A 21,168-nucleotide genomic window follows, 5' to 3' on the forward strand; every position below is an offset into this window, starting at 1 on the left:
ACTATGGACGTCCAATCGCTCTACACCTCCATCCCCCACCAGGATGGTTTGAGGGCTCTCCGCTTCTTCCTGGAACAGAGGCCCAACCAGTCCCCATCCACCACCACCCTCCTCCGCCTGGCTGAACTTGTTCTCACATTGAACAACTTCTCCTTCAACTCCACGCACTTCCTTCAAGTAAAAGATGTCGCTATGGGTACCCGCATGGGTCCGAGTTATGCCTGTCTTTTTGTGGGATATGTCGAGCATTCTTTGTTCCAGTCCCACTCAGGCCCCCTGCCCCCAACTGTTTTTCTGGTACATTGATGACTGTATCGGTGCCCTTTCCTGCTCCCGCCCCGAACTGGAACACTTTATCAACTTTGCTTCCAATTTCCACCCTTCTCTCACCTTTACATGGTTCATCTCTGACACTTCCCTTCCCTTCCTCAACTTCTCTGTCTCCATCTCTGGGGATAGGTTGTCTACTAATATCCATTATAAGCCCACCGACTCCCACAGCTACCTCGACTACACTTCTTCACACCCTACCTCCTGTAAGGACTCCATTCCATTCTCCCAGTTTCTCCGTCTCCGATGCATCTGCTCTGATGATTCTACCTTCCATGACGGTGCTTCTGATATGACCTCCTTTTTCCTCAACCGAGGATTTCCCCCCACTGTGGTTGACAGGGCCCTCAACCGTGTCCGACCCATTCCCCGCACCTCTACCCTCACCCCTTCCCCTCCCTCCCAGAACCGTGACAGGGTTCCCCTTGTCCTCACTTTTCACCCCACCAGCCTCCATATCCAAAGGATCATCCTCTGCCATTTCCGCCACCTCCAGTGTGATGCCACTACCAGTCGCATCTTCCCCTCCCTCCCTGTCGGCATTCCGAAGGAACCGTTCCCTCCGTGACACCCTGGTCCACTCCTCCATTACCCCCACTACCTCGTCCCCATCCCAGGGCACCTTCCCCTGCAATCGCAGGAGATGTAATACCTGCAATCCCCATTTACCTCCTCTCTCCTCACTATCCCAGGCCCCAAACACTCCTTTCAGGTGAAGCAGCGATTTACTTGTACTTCTTTCAATGTAGTATACTGTATTCGCTGCCCACAGTGTGGTCTCCTCTACATTGGGGAGGCCCAGCGCAGACTGGGTGACTGCTTTGCGGAACATCTCCGCTCAGTCCGCAAGCAGGACCCTGAGCTTCCGGTTGCTTGCCATTTCAACACTCCCCCCTGCTCTCATGCTCACACCTCTGTCTTGGGATTGCTGCAGTGTTCCAGTGAACATCAACACAAGCTCGAGGAACAGCATCTCATTTACTGATTAGGCACACTACAGCCTGCCGGACTGAACATTGAGTTCAATCATTTCAGAGCATGACGGGCCCCCCATTTTACTTTCATTTTTAGTTATTTTTTCTTCCCTTTTTTTTTTTACATTCTTTTTTACATTTTTTACAAACCTTTTTTTTTGCATTTATTTCATTTCATCTTAGTTTGTTCAGTTTGCTTACCCACTGTTTTTTTTCAGGTTTGCACTTGCTGCTGTTCAATATTCAGTGTATTTACACCTAATCTGTACTAATGCTTTGTCTTTCAACACACCATTAACATATTGTTTGCCTTTGCTCCGTGACCTTTTGGTCAGCTATGTGGCCTGGTCCAATCTAGACCTCCTTTGTTATCTCTTGCCCCACCCCCACCTCACTTGCTTATAACCTGTGACTTTTCTAATATTTGTCAGTTCCGATGAAGGGTCACTGACCCGAAACGTTAACTCTGCTTCTCTTTCCACAGATGCTGCCAGACCTGCTGAGTGGTTCCAGCATTTCTTGTTTTTATTCCATCATAACCTCTCTGCTCTTATATTCTATGCTTCAGCTAATAAAGGCAAGTATCCCATATGCCTTCCCTAACCATCTTATCTACCTGTGCTGCTGCCTTCAGTAATCTATGGACAAGTACACCAAGGTCCCTCTGTACTTCCTAGGGTCCTACCATCAATTATACATTCCCTTGCCTTGTTAGTCCTCCCAAAATGCATCACCTCACACTTCTCAGGATTAAATTCCATTTGCCACTGCTCTGCCCATTTTACCAGCCCATCTAGATCGTCCTGCAATCCAAGGTTTTCCTCCCCACTACTTACAACACCACCAATTTTCGTGTCATCTGCGAGTTTACTGATCATACCTTCTATATTCATGTCTAAATCATTAATGTACACTACAAACAGCAAGGGTCCCAGCACCAATCCCTGCGTTACATCACAGGTCACAGGCTTCCACTCGCAAAAACAACCCTTGACCATCACCCTCTGCCTCCTGCTACAAAGCCAATTTTGGATCCAATTTGCCAAATTGTCCTGGATCCCATGGGCTCTTACATTCTTAACCAATCTGCCATGTGGGACCTTATCAAAAGCCTTACTGACGTCCACGTAGACTACATCAACTGCTTTACCCTCATCTACACAACTAGTCACCTCCTCAAAAAATTCAATCAAGTTATTTAGACACAACCTCCCCCTTACAAAGCCATGCTGACTATCCCTAATTAATCCCTGCCTCTCCAAGTGGAGATTAATCCTGTCCCTCAGAATTTTTACCAACAGTTTCCCGACCAATGATGATAGACTCACCGGCCTGCAATTACCTGGTTTATCCCTACTACCCTTCTTGAATAATGGTACCACATTCGCTGTCCTCCAGTTCTCTGGTACCTCTCCTCTGGCCAGAGAGGATTTGAAAATTTGTGTCAGAGCCTCTGCTATCTCCTCACTTGCCTCACATACTTGCCTGGGATACATCTCATCTGGTCCTTGGGATTTATCCACTTTTAATCCCACTAAAACAGCTACGACTTCCTCCCTTTCAATGCTAATATGTTCAAGCACATCACAATGCCCCTCCCTGATCTCTACACCTACAACGTCCTTCTCCATAGTGAACACAGATGAAAAGTAATTATTTAAAACCTCACCTATGTCCTCCGGCTCCACATACAGTTTGCCACTTTGGCCCCTAACGGGCCCTACTCTTTCCCTGGTTATCCTCTTGCTCTTTACAGACTTACAAAACGCCTTGGGATTTTCCTTTATCTTGCCCGCCAGTGTTTTTTCATGTCCTCTCTTTGCTCTCCTAATTACTTTTTTAAGAGCTACCCTACACTTTCTATACTCCTCTAGTGCCTCCGCTGTTTTCAGCGCTCTGAAACTGCCATAAGCCTCCTTTTTTCCCCTGATCCAATCCTCTATATCCCTTGACGTCCAAGGTTCCCTGGACTTGTTGGTCCTACCCTTCACCTTAATGGGAACATGTTGGCTCTGAACTCTCACTATTTCCTCTTCGAATGACTTCCACTGATGTGATGTAGACTTTCCTACAAGTAGCTGCTCCCAGTTCACTTTGGCCAGATCCTGCTTTTTCATATTGAAATTGGCCTTCCCCCAATTCTGTACCTTTATTTCCGGTCCATCTTTGTCCTTTTCTATAACTACCTTAAATCTTACAAAGTTATGGTCACTATCCCTGAAATGCTCCCCCACTGACACTTCTACCACTTGTCTGGCTTCATTCCCTCGCATTAGGTCCAATACCACCCCTTCTCTTGTAGGACTTTCCACGCGCTGGCTCAAAAAGCTCTCCTGTATGCATTGTAAGAATTCCGCCTCCTTTAAGCCTTTTGCACTAAGACTATCCCAGTTGATATTGGGGAAGTTGAAATCCCCCACTATTATTACCCTATTATTTTTACACCTCAGAGATTTGCCTACATATCTGTTCCTCTATCTCTCCCTGACTGTTTGGAGGCCTGTAGTACACTCCCAGCCAAGAGATTGCCCCCTTTTTGTTTATAGGTTCTACCCATATGGCCTCATTTTAGAAACCTTCTAAGATTTGGGTGGCACAGTGGCGCAGTGGTTAGCACCGCAGCCTCACAGCTCTAGCGACCCGGGTTCGGTTCTGGGTACTGCCTGTGCGGAGTTTGCAAGCTCTCCGTGACCGCGTGGGTTTCCGCTCGGTGCTCCTGTTTCCTCCCACAGCCAAAGATTTGCAGGTTGCTAGGTAAATTGGCCATTGTAAATTGCCCCTGGTGTAGGTAGGTGGGAGGAGAATTGAGAGAAGGTGGGGATGTGGTAGGGAATATGAGGTTAATGTAGGATTAGTATAAATGGGTGGTTGTTGGTCGGCACAGACTCAGTGGGCCGAGGGGCCTGTTTCAGTGCTGTATCTCTAAGACTATGACTATATCATCCCTTCTTACTGCAGTAATTGACTCCTTGATCAACAGTGCAATGCCACCTCCTCTGTTAACTCCTCCCCTGTCACAGCTGAAGATTACATACCCAAGAATACTGAGCTGCCAGTCCTGCCCCTCCCTCAACCATGTCTCTGTGATAGCAATATCATTCCTATGTGTTAATCAACGCCCTCAATTGATCTGCCTTACTAGTAAGACTCCTTGTGTTAAAATAGATGCAATCCAGCCTTGCATTATTCGCTTGTGCCTTGACAGGTCTATATTTGCTCTGCCTTCCAGACTGACTCAGTTTCTCTTCTATATTTGACTGTACATCACCCCCTACTGTCCCTCAACTCTGTATCCCATCCCCCTGCCAAATTAGTTTAAAATCCCAACAGCACTAGCAAACCTCCCAGCAAAGATGTTGGTCCCGTTCCGGTTCAGGTGCAACCCGTCCTACTTGCACAGGTCCCACCTTGGCCAGAAAAAGACCCGGTGATCCAGGAAACTAAAGCCCGGCCTCCTGCACCATCCTCCTTAGCCACACATTCATCTGCTCTATCCTCCTATTCCTATATTCACTCGCACGTGGCACCGGGAGTAATCCAGAGAGTACAACCTTAGAGGTCCTGCTTTTTAATCTGCTACCTAGCTCCCTAAATTCTTGTTGCAGGTTCTCATCCCTCTTTCTACCTATGTCTTCGGTACCAATGTGTACCACGACCTCTGACTGTTCACCCTCCCCCTTCAGAATGTCCTGCAGCCGCTCCGTGACATCCTTGACCCTAGCACCAGGGAGGCAACATACCACCCTGGAGTCAGGTTTGCGGCCACAGAAACGCCTATCTGGATCCCTTATGATAGAATCCCCTATCACTATAGCTCTCCCACTCCTTTTCCTCCCCTCCTGTACAGCTGAGCCACCCGTGGTGCCACAGAACAAAGAACAGTACAGCACAGGAACAGGCCATTCGGCCCTCCAAGCATGTGCCGATCTTGATGCCTGTCTAAACTAAAACCTTCTGCACTTCCGGGGTCCGTATCCCTCTATTCCCATCCTATTCATGTATTTGTCAAGATGCCTCTTAAACGTCGCTATCGTACCTGCTTCCACCACCTCCCCCGGCAGCAACTTCCAGGCACTCATCATCCTCTGTGTAAAAAACTTGCCTCGCACATACCCTCTAAACTTTGCCCCTCGCACCTTAAACCAATGTTCCCTGGTAACTGACTCTTCCACCTTGGGAAAAAGCTTCTGACTATCCACTCTGTCCATGCCACTCATAACTTTGTAAACCTCTATCATGTCACCCCTCCACCTCCGTTGTTCCAGTGAAAACAATCCGAGTTTATCCAACCTGTCCTCATAGCTAATATCCTCCAGACCAGGCCACACCCTGGTAAACCTCTTCTGTACTCTCTCCAAAGTCTCCACATCCTTCTGTTGGAGTGGCGATCAGAATTGCACGCAATATTCCAAGTGTGGCCTAACTACAGCTGCAGCATGACTTGCCAATTTTTATACTCTATGCCCCGACCGATGAAGGCAAGCATGCCGTATGCCTTCTTGACTACCTTATTCACCTGCGTTGCCACTTTCAGTGATCTGTGGACCTGTACGCCCAGATCTCTCTGCCTGTCAATACTCCTAAGGGTTCTGCCATTTACTGTATACTTCCCACCTGTATTAGATCTCCCAAAATGCATTACCTCACATTTGTGCGGATTAAACTCCATCTGCCATTTCTCCGCAAAAGTCTCCAACCGATCTATATCCTGCTGTATCCTCTGACAATCCTCATCATTATCTGCAATTCCACCAACTAATCAGACCAGCTACATTTTCCTCTAAATCATTTATATATACTACAAACAGCAAAGGTCCCAGCACTGATCCCTGCAGAACACCACTAGTCACAGCCCTCCATTCAGAAAAGCACCCTTCCACTGCTACCCTGTCTTCTATGACAGAGCCAGTTCTGTATCCATCTTGCCAGCTCACCTCTGATCCAGTGTGACTTCACCTTTTGTACCATTCTGCCATGAGGGACCTTGTCAAAGGCTTTACTGAAGTCCATGTAGATAACATCCACTGCCCTTCCTTCATCAATCATCTTCGTCACTTCGTCAAAAAACTCGATCAAGTTAGTGAGACACGTCCTCTCCTTCACAAAACCATGCTGCCTCTCGCTAATAAGTTCATTTGTTTCCAAATGGGAGTAATCCTGTCCCGAAGAATCCTCTCCAATAATTTCCCTACCACTGACGTAAGGCTCACCGGCCTGTAATTTCTTGGATTATCCTTGCTGCCCTTCTTAAACAAAGGAACAACACTGGCTATTCTCCAGTTCTCTGGGACCTCACCTGTAACCAATGAGGATACAAAGATTGCTGTCAAGGCCCCAGCAATTTCCTCCCTTGCCTCCCTCAGTATTCTGGGGTAGATCCCATCAGGCTCTGGGGATTTATCTACCTTAATGCTTTGCAAGATGCCCAACACCTCCTCCTTTTTGATAATGAGATGACTGAGACTATCTACACTCCCTTCCCTAGGCTCATCATCCACCAAGTCCTTCTCTTTGGTGAATACTGATGCAAAGTACTCATTTAGTACCTCGCCCATTTCCTCTGGCTCCACGCATAGATTCCCTCCTCTGTCGTTGAGTGGGCCAACCCTTTCCCTGGCTACCCTCTTGCTCCTTATATACATATACAAAGCCTTGGGATTCTTCTTAATCCTGTTTGCCAATGACTTTTCATGACCCCTGACTCCTTGCTCAAGTGCCTTCCAACTTTTTTTATATTCCTCAAGGGATTCCTCTGTTCCCAGCCTTCTAGCCCTTACGAACGCTTCCTTTTTCTTTTTGACTTCGCTCTTGCTGCATTCCCGAGAAGCTATCTCCCCCAACAATTTCCAAAGCCGAAATTCTGTTCGATAGGGAGATGGACCCAGCGGACTCCTGCACTACCTGCCTAGTTCTTCTACTCTGTCTGGCTGTCACCCATTCCCTTGCTGCCTGAGCAGTCTTTACCTGCAGTGTGACACGTCCCTGTATGTGCTATCCACGATGATCTCAGCTTTGCGGATGCTCCACAGTGTCTCCAGCCACTGCTCCAGATCCAAAACGCGGATTTTGAGTCGCTGCAGCTGGAGACACTTCCTGCACACATGTTCGCCCTGGACACTGGAGGTGTCCTTGATTTCCCACATTGCACAGGAGGAGCACTCCATGCTGCCGAGCTGCCCTACCATGACTTACCCTTAATTTATCCCCTTAAACGGTCCAAAAATTAGATTATTGACATTAGGGACCTTGATTCCCTAAAGAAAACCTCCCTACTATAGTAAAAAAAAAACTGTAGACCTTTCTCTTTTACTTTTAGTTACTTACCCAGCTATTTAGAGTTATCCCTAACAGCAGTTACTCACCAACCAATCACCCTGCAGCTTTCCTGTGATGCCACTGTTGACTTTTTTTCCTTATTTTCAAAACTCCGGCGTGCCTGGACTCCACTCTGCTCCCGCAAGGTGAGTGACTAGACCATGATCCTCGGGCTCTATTTATCCTCTTCTCTCACTCAGCGTTCTCCCCACACGTCCGCTCCGCTCCCGGAAGCTAAGTGACTAGGCTGCGATTCTTGGGCTACAATTCTGCAGGGCAACACTTTCCAGAGAGGTATTTCTGAAGCCGCTCAAAGAGGCAGCAGATGCAGAAAAAATCTATGGAAACTAAACCAATGCATCTATGGCATCAACGATGCTTCCAGGGTCTGGTATTTTTCAGTGAGATCTGTTTTGCTGAAAATAGTTTGTGTTCTAGTAAAAGCATTTCCCACAATGTTTTGTTGCTATCGTAAAGGGAAACTTTAAGGGATCTTAATGGTGCATGTTGACGATTTATGGGGTGGTACTGCAGAATATGAGAAACGTGTTATTAATAAGATTAGGGTGGAACTTAAAATTGGGAGTCAGTTTTGTGGGGCTTTTAAATACATTTGTTTAGATATTAAGCAGAGTAGTCTGGAATAACATTAAATAAACAATCCTATTTAGAGACTGCTACTCCTATCCCAGTTAATCGTGCTAAGTCATCACAGGAAGATGATGTTATACCTAAAGAGACAGAGTAATTGCAAAGCTTGATTGGTCAGTTGAACTGGTTGTGCATTCAGATTGGACCAGATGCTAGTTTTGATGTGTTGAAGTTACTTACTATGATGAAACACCCAAAAGTGGAGAATGTTTAAAGAGCGAATAAAACAAATTAAATTTGGAGAAATGCATACTTTAGTTCCCATCCTTATGTGAACCAAAGAACATGAAACTGGCGATTTTTCGCGATGCTTTACATGCTAATCTTCCTGATGGGTATCCTAGTGCAGCTGGTTTCAATATTTCTGATGGTTGAAAATGGGAAATGTCCTTTAGCTTGGGAATCTAAGAAAACATCTGCCAAATATTTTAAATGAGATTCTGTACAAGGGGCATACTGAAGATAGCATACCTATTGAATGTTGTTGATAATCGTTCATTATGGGATAATTTACACTCCACAAAAAGTGAGTGCGCAAAAAAATTACATATTGATCTTTCTGGTTTGAAATAAATGCTGGGGAGAAAAAAAACCTCAAATTAAATGGGTGAATGCAAGCCATCAACTCTGATTGTTTTACAAAATGAAATGCTTGTACAAAAATTGTTAGGCATCCTAGAAGAGGACCATCTCGCCATGTAATGCTTTGTGTACACAATATGGAGGTTTTTGATTTAATTTTTGAAATTTTAGCTGTGCATATTAACTCTAATTTTTATTTAAAGAGACAAGGGAATCTGATAATTGCATATTAGTTGTGTTTAACTGCATGTAGGTGGTGGGCATTAACTGGGCATTCACATGAGCGCCTATAAATAGACAGAGACAAACTGTGCTGGTTGGGTTAAGAGGTGTATGCTTGTACTGTGTAACTCTGTAAATAAACATAACTATGTGTAAAGATGGGCTCCAGGTCTATCCTTCACTAATTGGCTTTGTCAAAAAAACACTTTTCTATTCCTGGCAATATCCTCATAAATTTCCTCTGTACCCTCTCTAGTGCAATCACATCCTTCCTGTAATGCGGTGACCAGAACTATATGCAGCACCCTTGCTGCGGTCTAACAACTGTTCTATATAGTTCTAGCATAACCTTCTTGCTCTTACCCTCTAGGCCTTGGCCAATAATGGAAAGTATCCTGTTTGCCTTCTTAATCACTTTATCTATGTGTCCTGCTACCTTCAGGGATCTGTGGACATGCACTCCAAGGTCCCTCTGTTCCTGTACATTTCTCAGAATTCTACCATTTACTGTGTATTGCCTTGTCTCATTTGTCCTCCCCAAATGCATTACCTCACACTTCTCCAGACTGAATTCCATTTGCCACTTTTCTGCTCACCTGACCATTCCGTTGATACCTTCCTACAGTCTGCAGCTTTCTTCCCATCAACCACACAGCCAATTTTTGTATCATGTGCAAGCTTCTTAATCATGCCCCCTGCATTTAAGTCTAAGTCAATTGATATATACCATGAACAGCAAGGCACCCAGTACCGAGCCCTGCAGAACCCCACTGGAAATGACCTCCCAGTAGCCAAAACACCAATCGACCATTACTGTTTGTTTCCTGCCACTGCGTCAATTTTGGATCCAACTTGCCACTTTGCCCTTGGATTTCAGGAGTTTTTAATTTTCTGAACAGTCTGCCACGTGGGACCTTGTTAAAAGCTTTGCTAAAATCCATGTAGTACATTAAATGCACTACCCTCAACGACTCACTTTGTTACCGACTCAAAAAATTCTGTCAAGTTAGTCAGACATGGCCTTCCTGTAACAAACCTATGCTGACTGTCCTTGAATAATCCTCATCTTTCTAAATGATGAATTATACTGCCTCTCAACTTTTTCCAATAATTTGCTCACCACCCAGGTTAGACTGACCGGCCATAATTACTCTATCCCCATCCTTTTTAAACAATAGTACAACTTTAGCTGTCCTCCAATCCTCTGGCACCTACATGCCTATAGCCAGAGAGGATTGGAAAATGATGGTCAGAGTCTCTGTTATTTCTTCCCTTGCTTCTCTTAGCAGCCTGGAATACATTTCATCCGGGACTGTGTATTTATCCACTTTCAAGGATGCTAAACACCTTAATATTTCCTCATTCACGATGTTTATCCTATCCAATATTTCACACTCCTCCCCAACTGCAATGTCTGCTTCAACCCTCTCTTTTGTGAAAACAGATGCAAAGTATTCATGAAGAATCATACTTAAGTCTTGCATCTCCACACCCAAGTTACCTTTTAGGTCAATAATCAGCTCTACAGTTTCCTTTGTTTATCCTCCTGCTCTTTGTATATTTATAAAAGATCTTATTTCTGATACAAATAAATAGCAATAACCCTTTCATCTAAAAGATTTCTTACCTTCCGAAGTGTCAGCTTTGTCCTGGTCTGACTCTCCAAATGGGTTTGTGCGTCTGAAAGACAGTTAACTAATTAAAGTACACTGAAATATTTCCTGAGATTCAGAAACTGACTTGAATTTTTGTTTCCTGTTTTGAAAGTGTTGGATACACAAACCTGCTGACAGACTTGCCCTGATCAAAGTCTTCACTTGCTGTGCACAGGTCAAACTGAATGGGGGTTCCAGGGATTATTAGTGGGTCTGCAGATGCTGGGGCATCTGTCAAACCTTTTTCACTGCTCACAGCTTCTGTACACTCACTCTCAGCTCTGTAATGCACATTAAACAACAGTGAACAGTTAGTGGAAAAGAACACTTCATTTGGCACGGGAGATAATATTAGTAATCTTCGTCGTCCCTGAAACTAGGGAGAGCAATCAGCATCCTCGGGAATGTTAAGCAATGGGGCTGTTGCAGGCAATGGACAGAATGTCACCAGTAGTACTGTTGGGGGGGGGGGGGGGAAATGGGGAAATGGCAGGGGGGGAAGAGAATCTCCTGGTTATTCTGCAGTGGCACTGGCGGGAACATGGCTCCGATTTTTTAAGCACAAATGAAAATTTGCAGTAACCAATGCATATTCAAATGAAATGCTACAGTTTGGGTCAATCAGTACCAGTGTTATTTTTTACACCCAGAATGCCAGTTTGACAGGGAAAAGATCGGCAAGAGCTGCCAGTCAAAATGAACATGTCTAACCAGCTCAATACAACTACATCAGACACACAAAGTGGAACATGTCCCAATGAAGAGACTTTCAAATGGGCTAATGTACAGATTCTGTTCAATAAGATGTGCAGATATATGAGCTAATTTTTAAAAAACTCTTTCAAGGGATGAGAGTGTCGTTGGCAAGGCACCACTCCCAATTGCCCTGAAGGTGAACCGCTGCAGTCCATCGCATGTAGGTATACCCAGCGTGCTGTTAGGAAGGGAGTCTCGGGTTTTTGACCCAGCGACAGTGAACAAAGAACAGTACAACACAGGAATAGGCCATTCGGCCCTCCAAGCCTGCGCCGATCATGATGCCTGTCTAAACTAAAACTTTCTGCACTTCCGGGGATTGTATCCCTCTATTCCCATCCTATTCATGCATTTGTCAAGATGCCTCTTAAACGTCTCTATGGTACCTGCTTCCACCACCTCCCCCGGCAGCACGTTCCAGGCACTCACCACCCTCTGTGTAAAGAACTTGCCTCGCACATCCCCTCCAAACTTTGCCCCTCACACCTTAAACCTATGTCCCTTAGTAACTGACTCTTCCACCCTGGGAAAAAGCTTCTGACTATCCACTCTGTCCATGCCACTCATAACTTTGCAAACCTCTACCAGGTCGCCCCTCCACCTCTGTCGTTCCAGTGAAAACAATCCGAGTTTATCCAACCTCTCTCATAGCTAATACCCTCCAGACCAGGCAACATCCTGCTAAACCTGTTCTGTACCCTCTCCAAAGCCTCCACATCCTTCTGGAAACAAACATTTGGAAACAAATGAACTTATTAGCGAGAGGCAGCATGGTTTTGTGAAAGGGAGGTCGTGTCTCACTAACTTGATTGAGTTTTTTGAGGAAGTGACGAACATGATTGATGAAGGAAGGGCAGTGGATGTTGTCTATATGGACTTCAGTAAAGCCTCTGACAAGGTCCCTCATGGCAGACTGGTACAAAAGGTTAAGTCACACAGGATCAGACGTGAGCTGGCAAGATGGACACAGAACTGGCTCGATCACAGAAGACAGAGGGTAGCAGTGGAAGGGTGCTTTTCTGAATGGAGGGATGTGACTAGTGGTGTTCCGCAGGGATCAGTGCTGGGACGTTTGCTGTTTGTAGTAAATATAAATGATTTGGAGGAAAATGTAGCTGGTCTGATTAGTAAGTTTGCGGACAACACAAAGGTTGGTTGAGTTGCGGATAGTGATGAGGACTGTCAGAGGATACAGCAGGAGAGAGATCGGTTGGAGACTTGGGCGGAGAAATGGCAGATGGAGTTTGAGATGGCAAATGACAGAGGGTGGTAAGTGCCTGGAACTTGCTGCCAGGGGAGGTGGTGGAAGCAGGTACGATAGCGACGTTTAAGAGGCATCGTGACAAATACATAAATAGGATGGGAATAGAGGGATACGATCCCCGGAAGTGCAGAAGTTTTTAGTTTAGGCAGTCATCAAGATCGGCGCAGGCTTGGAGGGCCGAATGGCCTGTTCCTGTGCTGTACTGTTCTTTGTTCTTTGGTAGTGTGGCAACCAGAAGTGCTCGCAATATTCCAACTGTGGCCTAACTAAGGTTCTGTACAGATGCAGCATGACTTGCCAATTTTTATACTCTGTGCCCCGACCGATGAAGGCAAGCATGCCGTTTGCCTTCTTGACTATCTTATCCACCTGCGTTGCCACTTTCAGTGATCTGTGGACCTGTACGCCCAGATCCCTCTGCCTGTCAATACTCCTAAGGGTTCTGCCATTTACTATATACTTCCCACCTGTATTAGACCTTCCAATATGCATTACCTCACATTTGTCTGGATTAAACTCCATCTGCCATTTCTCCGCCCAAGTCTCCAACCGATCTATATCCTGCTGTATCCTCTGACAATCCTCATCACTATCCGCAACTCCACCAACTAATCAGACCAGCTGCATTTTCCTCCAAATCATTTATATATACCACAAACAGCAAAGGTCCCAGCACTGATGCCTGCGGAACACCACTAGTCACAGCCCTCCATGCAGAAAACACCCTTCCACTGCTACCCTCTGTCTTCTATGACCGTGCCAGTTCTGCATCCATCTTGCCAGCTCACCTCTGATCCCATGTGACTTCACCTTTTGTATCAGTCTGCCATGAGGGACCTTGTCAAAGGCTTTACTGAAGTCCATGTAGATAACATCCAGTGACCTTCCTTCACCAATCATGTTCGTCACTTCCTCAAAAAATTCAGGTTTGGAAGGCGCTGTCGAAGGAGGCCTGGCAAGTTGCTGCAGTGCATCTCCTATATGATACATATTGCTGCCACAGTACTCCAGTGGTGCAGGGAGTTAATGTCTCACAGAATCACAGAATTGTTACAGCACAGGAGGCTGCCATTGAGCCCATCGCATCTGCACCAGCGCTCCAAGTGAGCAATTCACTTAGTGCCATTCCCCCGCCTTCTCCCCATTACCCTGCAGGTTACCTTTTCAGGTACCTATCTAATTTCCTTTTGAATGCTTCAAATGAACCTGCCTCCATTGCACCCTCTGACAGTGCATTCCGGATCCCAATCACTTGCTGGGTAAAAAACATTTTTCCCTCATGTCGCCATTGCTTCTTTTGCCAATTACTTTAAATCAGTGCCGTCTCGTTTATGATCCTTTCACGAGTGGGAACAGTTTTGCCTTGTCTACTCTGTCCAAATCCATCATTTTGAATACCTCTAGCAAATCTCCTCTCGGCCTTCTCTTCTCCAAGGAAAACAGTCTCAACTTTTCCAATCTATCTTCATAAATGAAAGTTCTCTCCCCTGAACCATTCTTGTGAATGTTTTCTGCACTCTCTCCAATGCCTTTGCATCTTTCCTTAAATGTGGCACCCAGAACTAGACACAATACTCCAGCTGAGGCCGAACTAGTGTCGTATACAAATTCAACATAATCTTCTTGTTCTTATACTCTATGCCCCTATTAATAAATGCTAGGAAACTGTATGCTTTATTAACTGTTCTCTCAACCTGTCCTGCCACCTTCAATAACTTATGACATATATACCAAGGTCCTTCTGTTCCTGCACTACCGTTAGAGTTGTACCCTTTATTTAATACTGTCTCTCCATGTTCTTCCTACCAAAATGAATGACTTCACATTTCTCCGCATTGAACTTCATCGGACACTTGCCCGCCCATGCCAGCAACTCATCTATGTCCTTTCGAAGTTCTACACTATCCTCCTCACAGTTTGCAATTGTTCCACGTTTTGCGTCATGCACAAACTTTGAAATTGTGCCTTGTACACCAAGGTGTAAGTCATTAAAATATTGCTGAAAATAGAGACATTTTGTCGAAGCTTTTCGTCTTGCATTCATCAGGACAAGTCGCAAGAATACCAATGTAAGGGAAGCAAGCAACAAAGTTATACTGTAGAAGAGAGTGCTGATGGGTTGGCAAATAGACTCTGATTGGTCGAAGCGTTGCCGTGGAGAATGCACCAGTTTATGGTGACTGACAGTTAACTGCCAAGCTTTGTTTGAAATTTAACCCAGGCATGACTCTGATTGGTCAAGGCATTGCGCTGAGGAATTTACTGTCACTCATTTGGATTAGCTGAAACAGGCGCAATGTGTGTGCATGTTCTTTCTATCTGCAAAGAACAGACCCTGTGTATTAATATCTGTAGCTTCCAGTACGCGCAAATGCGCCACACCGCGAGCGTGATTGACAAACTTAAATTGGTTGTCAGCGTAATTCTTAGCACACTGAGGATTATTTAGCAAATGCTGTCCAATCGCAGAATCATATCTAATGTTGGACACTATGTTTTGAGTTTTGCAAGCACAGGCTGGTTGGGTATGGTCTGCACCTTGCCCATTGTGATTGGACGAGTGCAAGATGAAAAGCTTCGACGAAATGTCTCTATTTTCAGGACGGCACAGTGGCTCGCACCACAGCCTCACAGCTCCAGTGACCCGGGTTCGGTTCTGGGTACTGCCTGCGTGGAGTTTGCAATTTCTCCCTGTGACTGTGTGGGTTTTTGCCGGGTGCTCCGGTTTCCTCCCACAGCTAAAGCTTTGCAGGGTGATAGGTAATTTGGCCATTGTAAATTGCCCCTAGTGTAGGTAGGTGGTAGGAGAATTGAGGGAAGGTGGGGATGTGGTAGGGAGTATGGGATTAATGTAGGATTAGTATAAATGGGTGGTTGATGGTTGGCACAGACTCAGTGGGCCGAAGGGCCTGTTTCAGTGCTGTATCTCTCTCTGACTCTTCCTCTCCTCCTTCTCTTCTTTGGCCTCCTTGTCTCGAGAGACAATGGGTAAGCGCCCAGAGGTGGTCAGTGGTTCGTGAAGCAGTGCCTGGAGTGGATATAAAGGCCAGTTCTAGAGTGATAGACACTTTCAGAGATGCTGCAGATAAAATTGGCTGTCGGGGCTGTCACACAGTTGGCTCTTCCCTTGCGCTTCTGTCTTTTTTCCTGCCAACTGCTAAGTCTCATCGACTCGCCACAATTTAGCCCTGCCATTATGGCTGCCCGCCAGCTCTGGCAATCACTGGCAACTGACACCCAAGACTTGTGATCAACGTCACAGGACTTCATGTCGCGTTTGCAGACGTCTTTAAAGCGGAGACATGGATGGCCGGTGGGTCTGATACCAGTGACGAGCTCGCTGTACAATCTGTCCTTGGGGATCCTACCATCTTCCATGCGGCTCACAAGGGCCAAGCCATCTCAAGCGCCGCTGGCTCAGTAGGGTGTATATGCTGGGGATGTTGGCTGCCTCAAGGACTTCTGCGTTGGAGATACGGTCCTGCCACCTGATGCCAAGGATTCTCCGGAGGCAGCGAAGATGGAATGAATTGAGACGTCACTCTTGGCTGACATACCTTGTCCAGGCCTCGCTGCCGTAGAGCAAGGTATGGAGGACACAGGCTGATACACTCTGACTTTTGTGTTCTGTGTCAGTGCGTCATTTTCCCACATACTCTTGGCCAGTCTGGACATAGCAGCGGATGCCTTTCCCATGCGCTTGTTGATTTCTGCATCTAGAGACAGGTTACTGGTGATAGTTGAGCCTAGGTAGGTGAACTCTTGAACCACTTCCAGAGCGTTGTTGCCGATATTGATGGATGGAGTATTTCTGACGTCCTGTCCCATGATATTCGTTTTCTTGAAGCTGATGGTTAGGCCAAATTTGTTGTAGGCAGCTGCAAACCTGTCGACGAGTCTCTGCAGACACTCTTCAGTGTGGGATGTTAATGCAGCATCGTCAGCAAAGAGGAGTTCCCTGATGAGGTCTTTCCGTACTTTGGTCTTCGCTCTCAGACGGGCAAGGTTGAACAACCTGCCATCTGATCTTGTGTGGAGGAAAATGCCTTCTGAAGACTTGAATGCATGTGAAAGCAGCAGGGAGAAGATGATCAGTAACAGTGTAGGTGCGAGAACACAGCCCTGTTTCACACCACTCAGGATAGGAAAGGGGCCTGATGAGGCGCCGCTATGCTGAATTGTGCCTTTCATATAGTAATGGAATGAGGTGATGATACTTAGTAGCTTTGGCGGACATCAGATCTTTGCTAGTATTCTGAAAAGGTCAAAGGTCTGCTGACGAGGTCAATGAGATCAATGAAAGCAACATAGAGGGGCATCTGTTGTTCGCAGCATTTCCCCTGAGGCTGGCGAAGGGAGAACAGCATGTCAATGGTGGATCGCTCTGCACGAAAGCTGCACTGTGCCTCAGGGTAGACACACTCAGACAGCTTCTGGAGTCTGTTTAAAATGACTCGAGCGAAGACTTTCCCCACTATGCTGAGCAGGGAGATTCCATGGTAGTTGTTGCAGTCACCCTTGTTCTTATAGAGAGTGATGATACTGGCATCGTGCATGTCCTGTGGTACTGCTCCCTCATCCCAGCACAGGCAAAGCAGTTCATGGACTGCTGTAAGGATAGCAGGCTTGGCACTCTTGATTATTTCAGGGGTAATGCCCTCCTTCCCAGGGGCTTTTCCACTGGCTAGAGAATCAATGGCATCACTGAGTTCCGATTTTGTTGGCTGTTCGTCCAGCTCATCCATGACTGGCAGAGACTGGGCTGCATTGAGGGCGGTATCAGTGACAACATTTTCCTTGGAGTACGGTTCTAGGTAGTGCTCCACCCAGCGCTACATTTGCTTGCGTTGGTCAGTAATTGTGTCCTCTGATTTAGATTTGAGGGGGGCGATCTTCTTGATGGTTGGCCCAAAAGCTCTCTTAATGCCATCATACATTCCTCTGATGTTTCCGGTGTCGGAGGCCAGCTGAATACGACTGCATAGGTGTTGCCAGTAGTCATTTGCGCAGCACCTGGCTGTTCTTTGTGCAGCACTTCTGGCTGCTTTAAGTGCTACGGATGTTAACTCGCTGGGGCTTTCTTGTAGTTCAACAGTGCAATGCACTTAGCGGCTATGACAGGTTCTAGCTCTTCAAAGTGAGATTGAAACCAGTCTGCATTCTGCTTCTCACGTTTGCCATAGGTGGTCATTGCTGAGTCAGATGGAGCCTCTGATGTGGGCGTACTTGGTCTCTGCATCCCCTGTAGGAGTGTTTTGAAGGGCTTTTTCAAGTGAATTTAGAAACTTATGTAACAGCTGTGGGTAAGAAATTTTGCTGTTGATGTGCGGGTGGCCCTTCTGCTTGGAGTGATGCAGCTTCTTTGGTTTGAGTCTAACCTTGGTGCACACCAGGGAGTGGTCGGTGTCGCAGTCTGCACTATGGAAGCTGTGTGTGATTTGAACGCTGTTTAATGAGGCTCGCCTTGTGACAATGATGTCCAGCTGGTGCCAACGATGTGATCTTGGGTGCCTGCAAGAAACCTGGTGACAGGGTATAGTATGAAAGAACGAGTTGGTGATGCAGGGGTTGTGATAGGTACACAACTCAAGCAGTCTTTGTCCATTCTCATTCATCCTTCCAATGCCATAGCGCCCAAGGCAGGAGGGCCAAGAGTTATGGCCAGCCCCAACCCTGGCATTCAAGTCCCCCAGCAGGAACAGATGTTCAGTATTGGGGATGCTACTAATGATATTGTTGAGTTCCTCATAGAACTGGTCTTTAACTTCAGGTGGGGAGCACAGTGTTGGGAGCATAGATGCTGAGTAAGTGTACTGGACCACAGGCGGCGAGCAGTTGGATGGACAGTATGCGTTCTGAGCCATTTGAAGGTGGCTCTATTATGTTGAGCAAGGAGTTTCTGATGGCGAAGCCCACTCTATGCTGTCTTGGTTCTTCAGGATCCCTACCCTGCCAGAAGGTGGTGACTCTGTGACTGTAAAATGTCTCTATTTTCAGCAATATTCAAGTTCTGTACTACTAAACGACCATCATTAATATACATCAGGAAGAGCAAGGGTCACAACACTGGTCCCTGGGGAACTCTACTACAAATCTTCCTCCAGCCTGAAAAATATCCATTAACCACTACTCTTCGTTTCCTGTCACTTAGCTAATTTCATATCCATGCTGCTACCGTCCCTTTTATTCCATGAGCTATAACTTTGCTGACAAGTCTGTAGTGTGGCACTTTATCAAATGCCTTTTGGAAGTCCATGTACACCACATCAACAGCATTGCCCTCATCAATTCTCTCTGTTACCCCTTCAAAAGACTCCAGCTAGTTAGTTAAACATGATTTTCCCTTAACAAATCCATGCTGGCTTTCCTTAATTAACCTGCATTTGTCCATGTGTCTATTAATTTTGTCCTGAATTATTGTTTCTAGAAGATTCCCCACCACCGAAGTTTAACTGACTGGCCTGTCGTTGCTGTGTTTATCTTTACATCCTTTTTGCTCCTCCATTCAATAAAATCACGGCTGATCTTTGTGTCTCTAATTCCACACTCCAACTACCCCCAGTAACCTTTGATTCCCTTGCCTAACAAGAATCCATCTACCCGTGCCTTAAAAATATTCAATGGCCCCGCCTCCACCACCTTCTGAGGCAGAGAGTTCCAAAGTCGCACAACCCACTGACAGAAAAAATGTCACCTCATCTCAGTCCTAAAAGGGCGACCTCTAATCTTAAAACAGTACATTCCTTCCACATCCACCTTGTCAAGACCGTTCAGGATCTTATAAACTTCAATCTTATAAATTTTAAGGGTAGGCAGTGGCGTAGTGGCATTATCACTGGACGAGTAACCCAGAGACCCAGGGTATTTCTCTGGGGACATGGGTTCGAATCCCACCACAGCAGAAGGTGGAATTTGAATTTAATTAATAAATCTGGAATTAAATCTAGTCTAATGATGGCCATGAAACCATTGTCGATTGTTGTAAAAACCCATCTGGTTCACTAATGTCCTTTAGGGAAGGAAATCTGCTGTCCTTACCTGGTCTGGCCTCCAGACCCACGGCAATGTGGTTAGTTCTTACATGCCCTCTGAAATGGCCTAGCAAGCTACAAAGTCAATAAAAAGGAATGAAACCGGATGGACCACCTGGCATCAACCTCGGCACCAGAAACGACAACAGCAAACCAAGTCCTGTCAACCCTGCAAAGTCCTCCCTAGGAACATCTGGGGGCTTGTGTCAAAGTTGGGAGAGCTGTCCCACAGACTAGTTAAGCAACAGCCTGACATAGTCATACTCACGGAATCATAGCTTACAATGTCCCAGACACTGCCATCACCATCCCCGGGTATGTCCTGTCCCATTGGCAGGACAGACCCACCAGAGGTGCTGGCACAGTGGTATACAGTAGGGAGGGAGTTGCCCTGGGAGTCTTCAACATCAACTCCGGACCCCATGAAGTCTCATGGCATCAGGTCAAACATGGACAAGGTAACCTCCTACTGATTACCACCTACCGCCCTCCCTCAGCTGATGAGTCAGTACTCCTCCATGTTGAACACCACTTGGAGGAAGCACTGAGGGTGGCAAGGGCACAAAATGTACTCTAGGCGGGGGACTTCAATGTCCATCACCAAGAGTGGCTCGGTAGCACCACTACTGACCGAGCTGGCCGAGTCCTAAAGGACATAGCTGCTAGACTGGGTCTGCGGCAGGTGGTGAGGGAACCAACACGAGGGAAAAACATACTTGACCTCGTCCTCATCAATCTGCATGCCACAGATGCTTCTGTCCATGACAGTATTGGTAGGAGTGACCACCGCACAGTCCTTGTGGAGACTAAGTCCCGCCTTCACATTGAGGATACCGTCCATCATGTTGTGTGGCACTACCACCGTGCTAAATGGGATAGATTTCGAACAGATCTAGCAATGCAAAACTGGGCATCCATGAGGCGCTGTGGGCCATCAGCAGCAGCAGAATTGTACTCAACCACAATCTGTAACCTCATGGCCTGGCATATCCCCCACTCTACCATTACCATCAAGCCAGGAGACCAACCCTGGTTCAATGAAGAGTGCAGGAGGGAACGACAGGAGCAGCACCAGGCATACCTCAAAATGAGGTGTCAACCTGGTGAAGCTACAACCCAGGACTATCTGCATGCCAAACTGCGTAAGCAGCATGCAATAGACAGAGCTAAGCGATCCCATAACCAACGGATCAGATCTAAGCTCTGCAGTCCTGCCACATCCAGCCGTGAATGGTGGTGGACAATTAAACAACTAATTGGAGGAGGTGGCTCTACAAATATCCCCGTCCTCAATGATGGGGGAGCCCAGCACATCAGTGCGAAAGATAAGGCTGAAGCATTTTCAACAATCTTCAGCCAGAAGTGGCGAGTTGATGATCCATCTCGGC

At 46.4% G+C, this 21,168-nt stretch overlaps 1 protein-coding gene across 3 annotated transcripts in view; it reads right to left on the reverse strand.

The window, feature by feature from the left end:
• The window catches only part of appl2 (adaptor protein, phosphotyrosine interaction, PH domain and leucine zipper containing 2), a 199,799-nt gene that overhangs the window by 47,399 nt on the left and 131,232 nt on the right, over positions 1 to 21,168 (reverse strand). For all 3 annotated transcript variants that reach the window (XM_068058746.1, XM_068058745.1, XM_068058747.1), the window contains 2 exons: positions 10,858 to 11,010; positions 10,702 to 10,754 (listed from right to left, as the gene is read on the reverse strand). In XM_068058746.1, the coding sequence (XP_067914847.1) occupies positions 10,702 to 10,754; positions 10,858 to 11,010 (206 nt within the window). The remainder of the gene's footprint in view (positions 1 to 10,701; positions 10,755 to 10,857; positions 11,011 to 21,168) is intronic.

Source organism: Heterodontus francisci, chromosome 27 (genome assembly GCF_036365525.1).
Source record: "Heterodontus francisci isolate sHetFra1 chromosome 27, sHetFra1.hap1, whole genome shotgun sequence".
Classification (NCBI taxonomy): Eukaryota; Metazoa; Chordata; class Chondrichthyes; order Heterodontiformes; family Heterodontidae; genus Heterodontus; species Heterodontus francisci.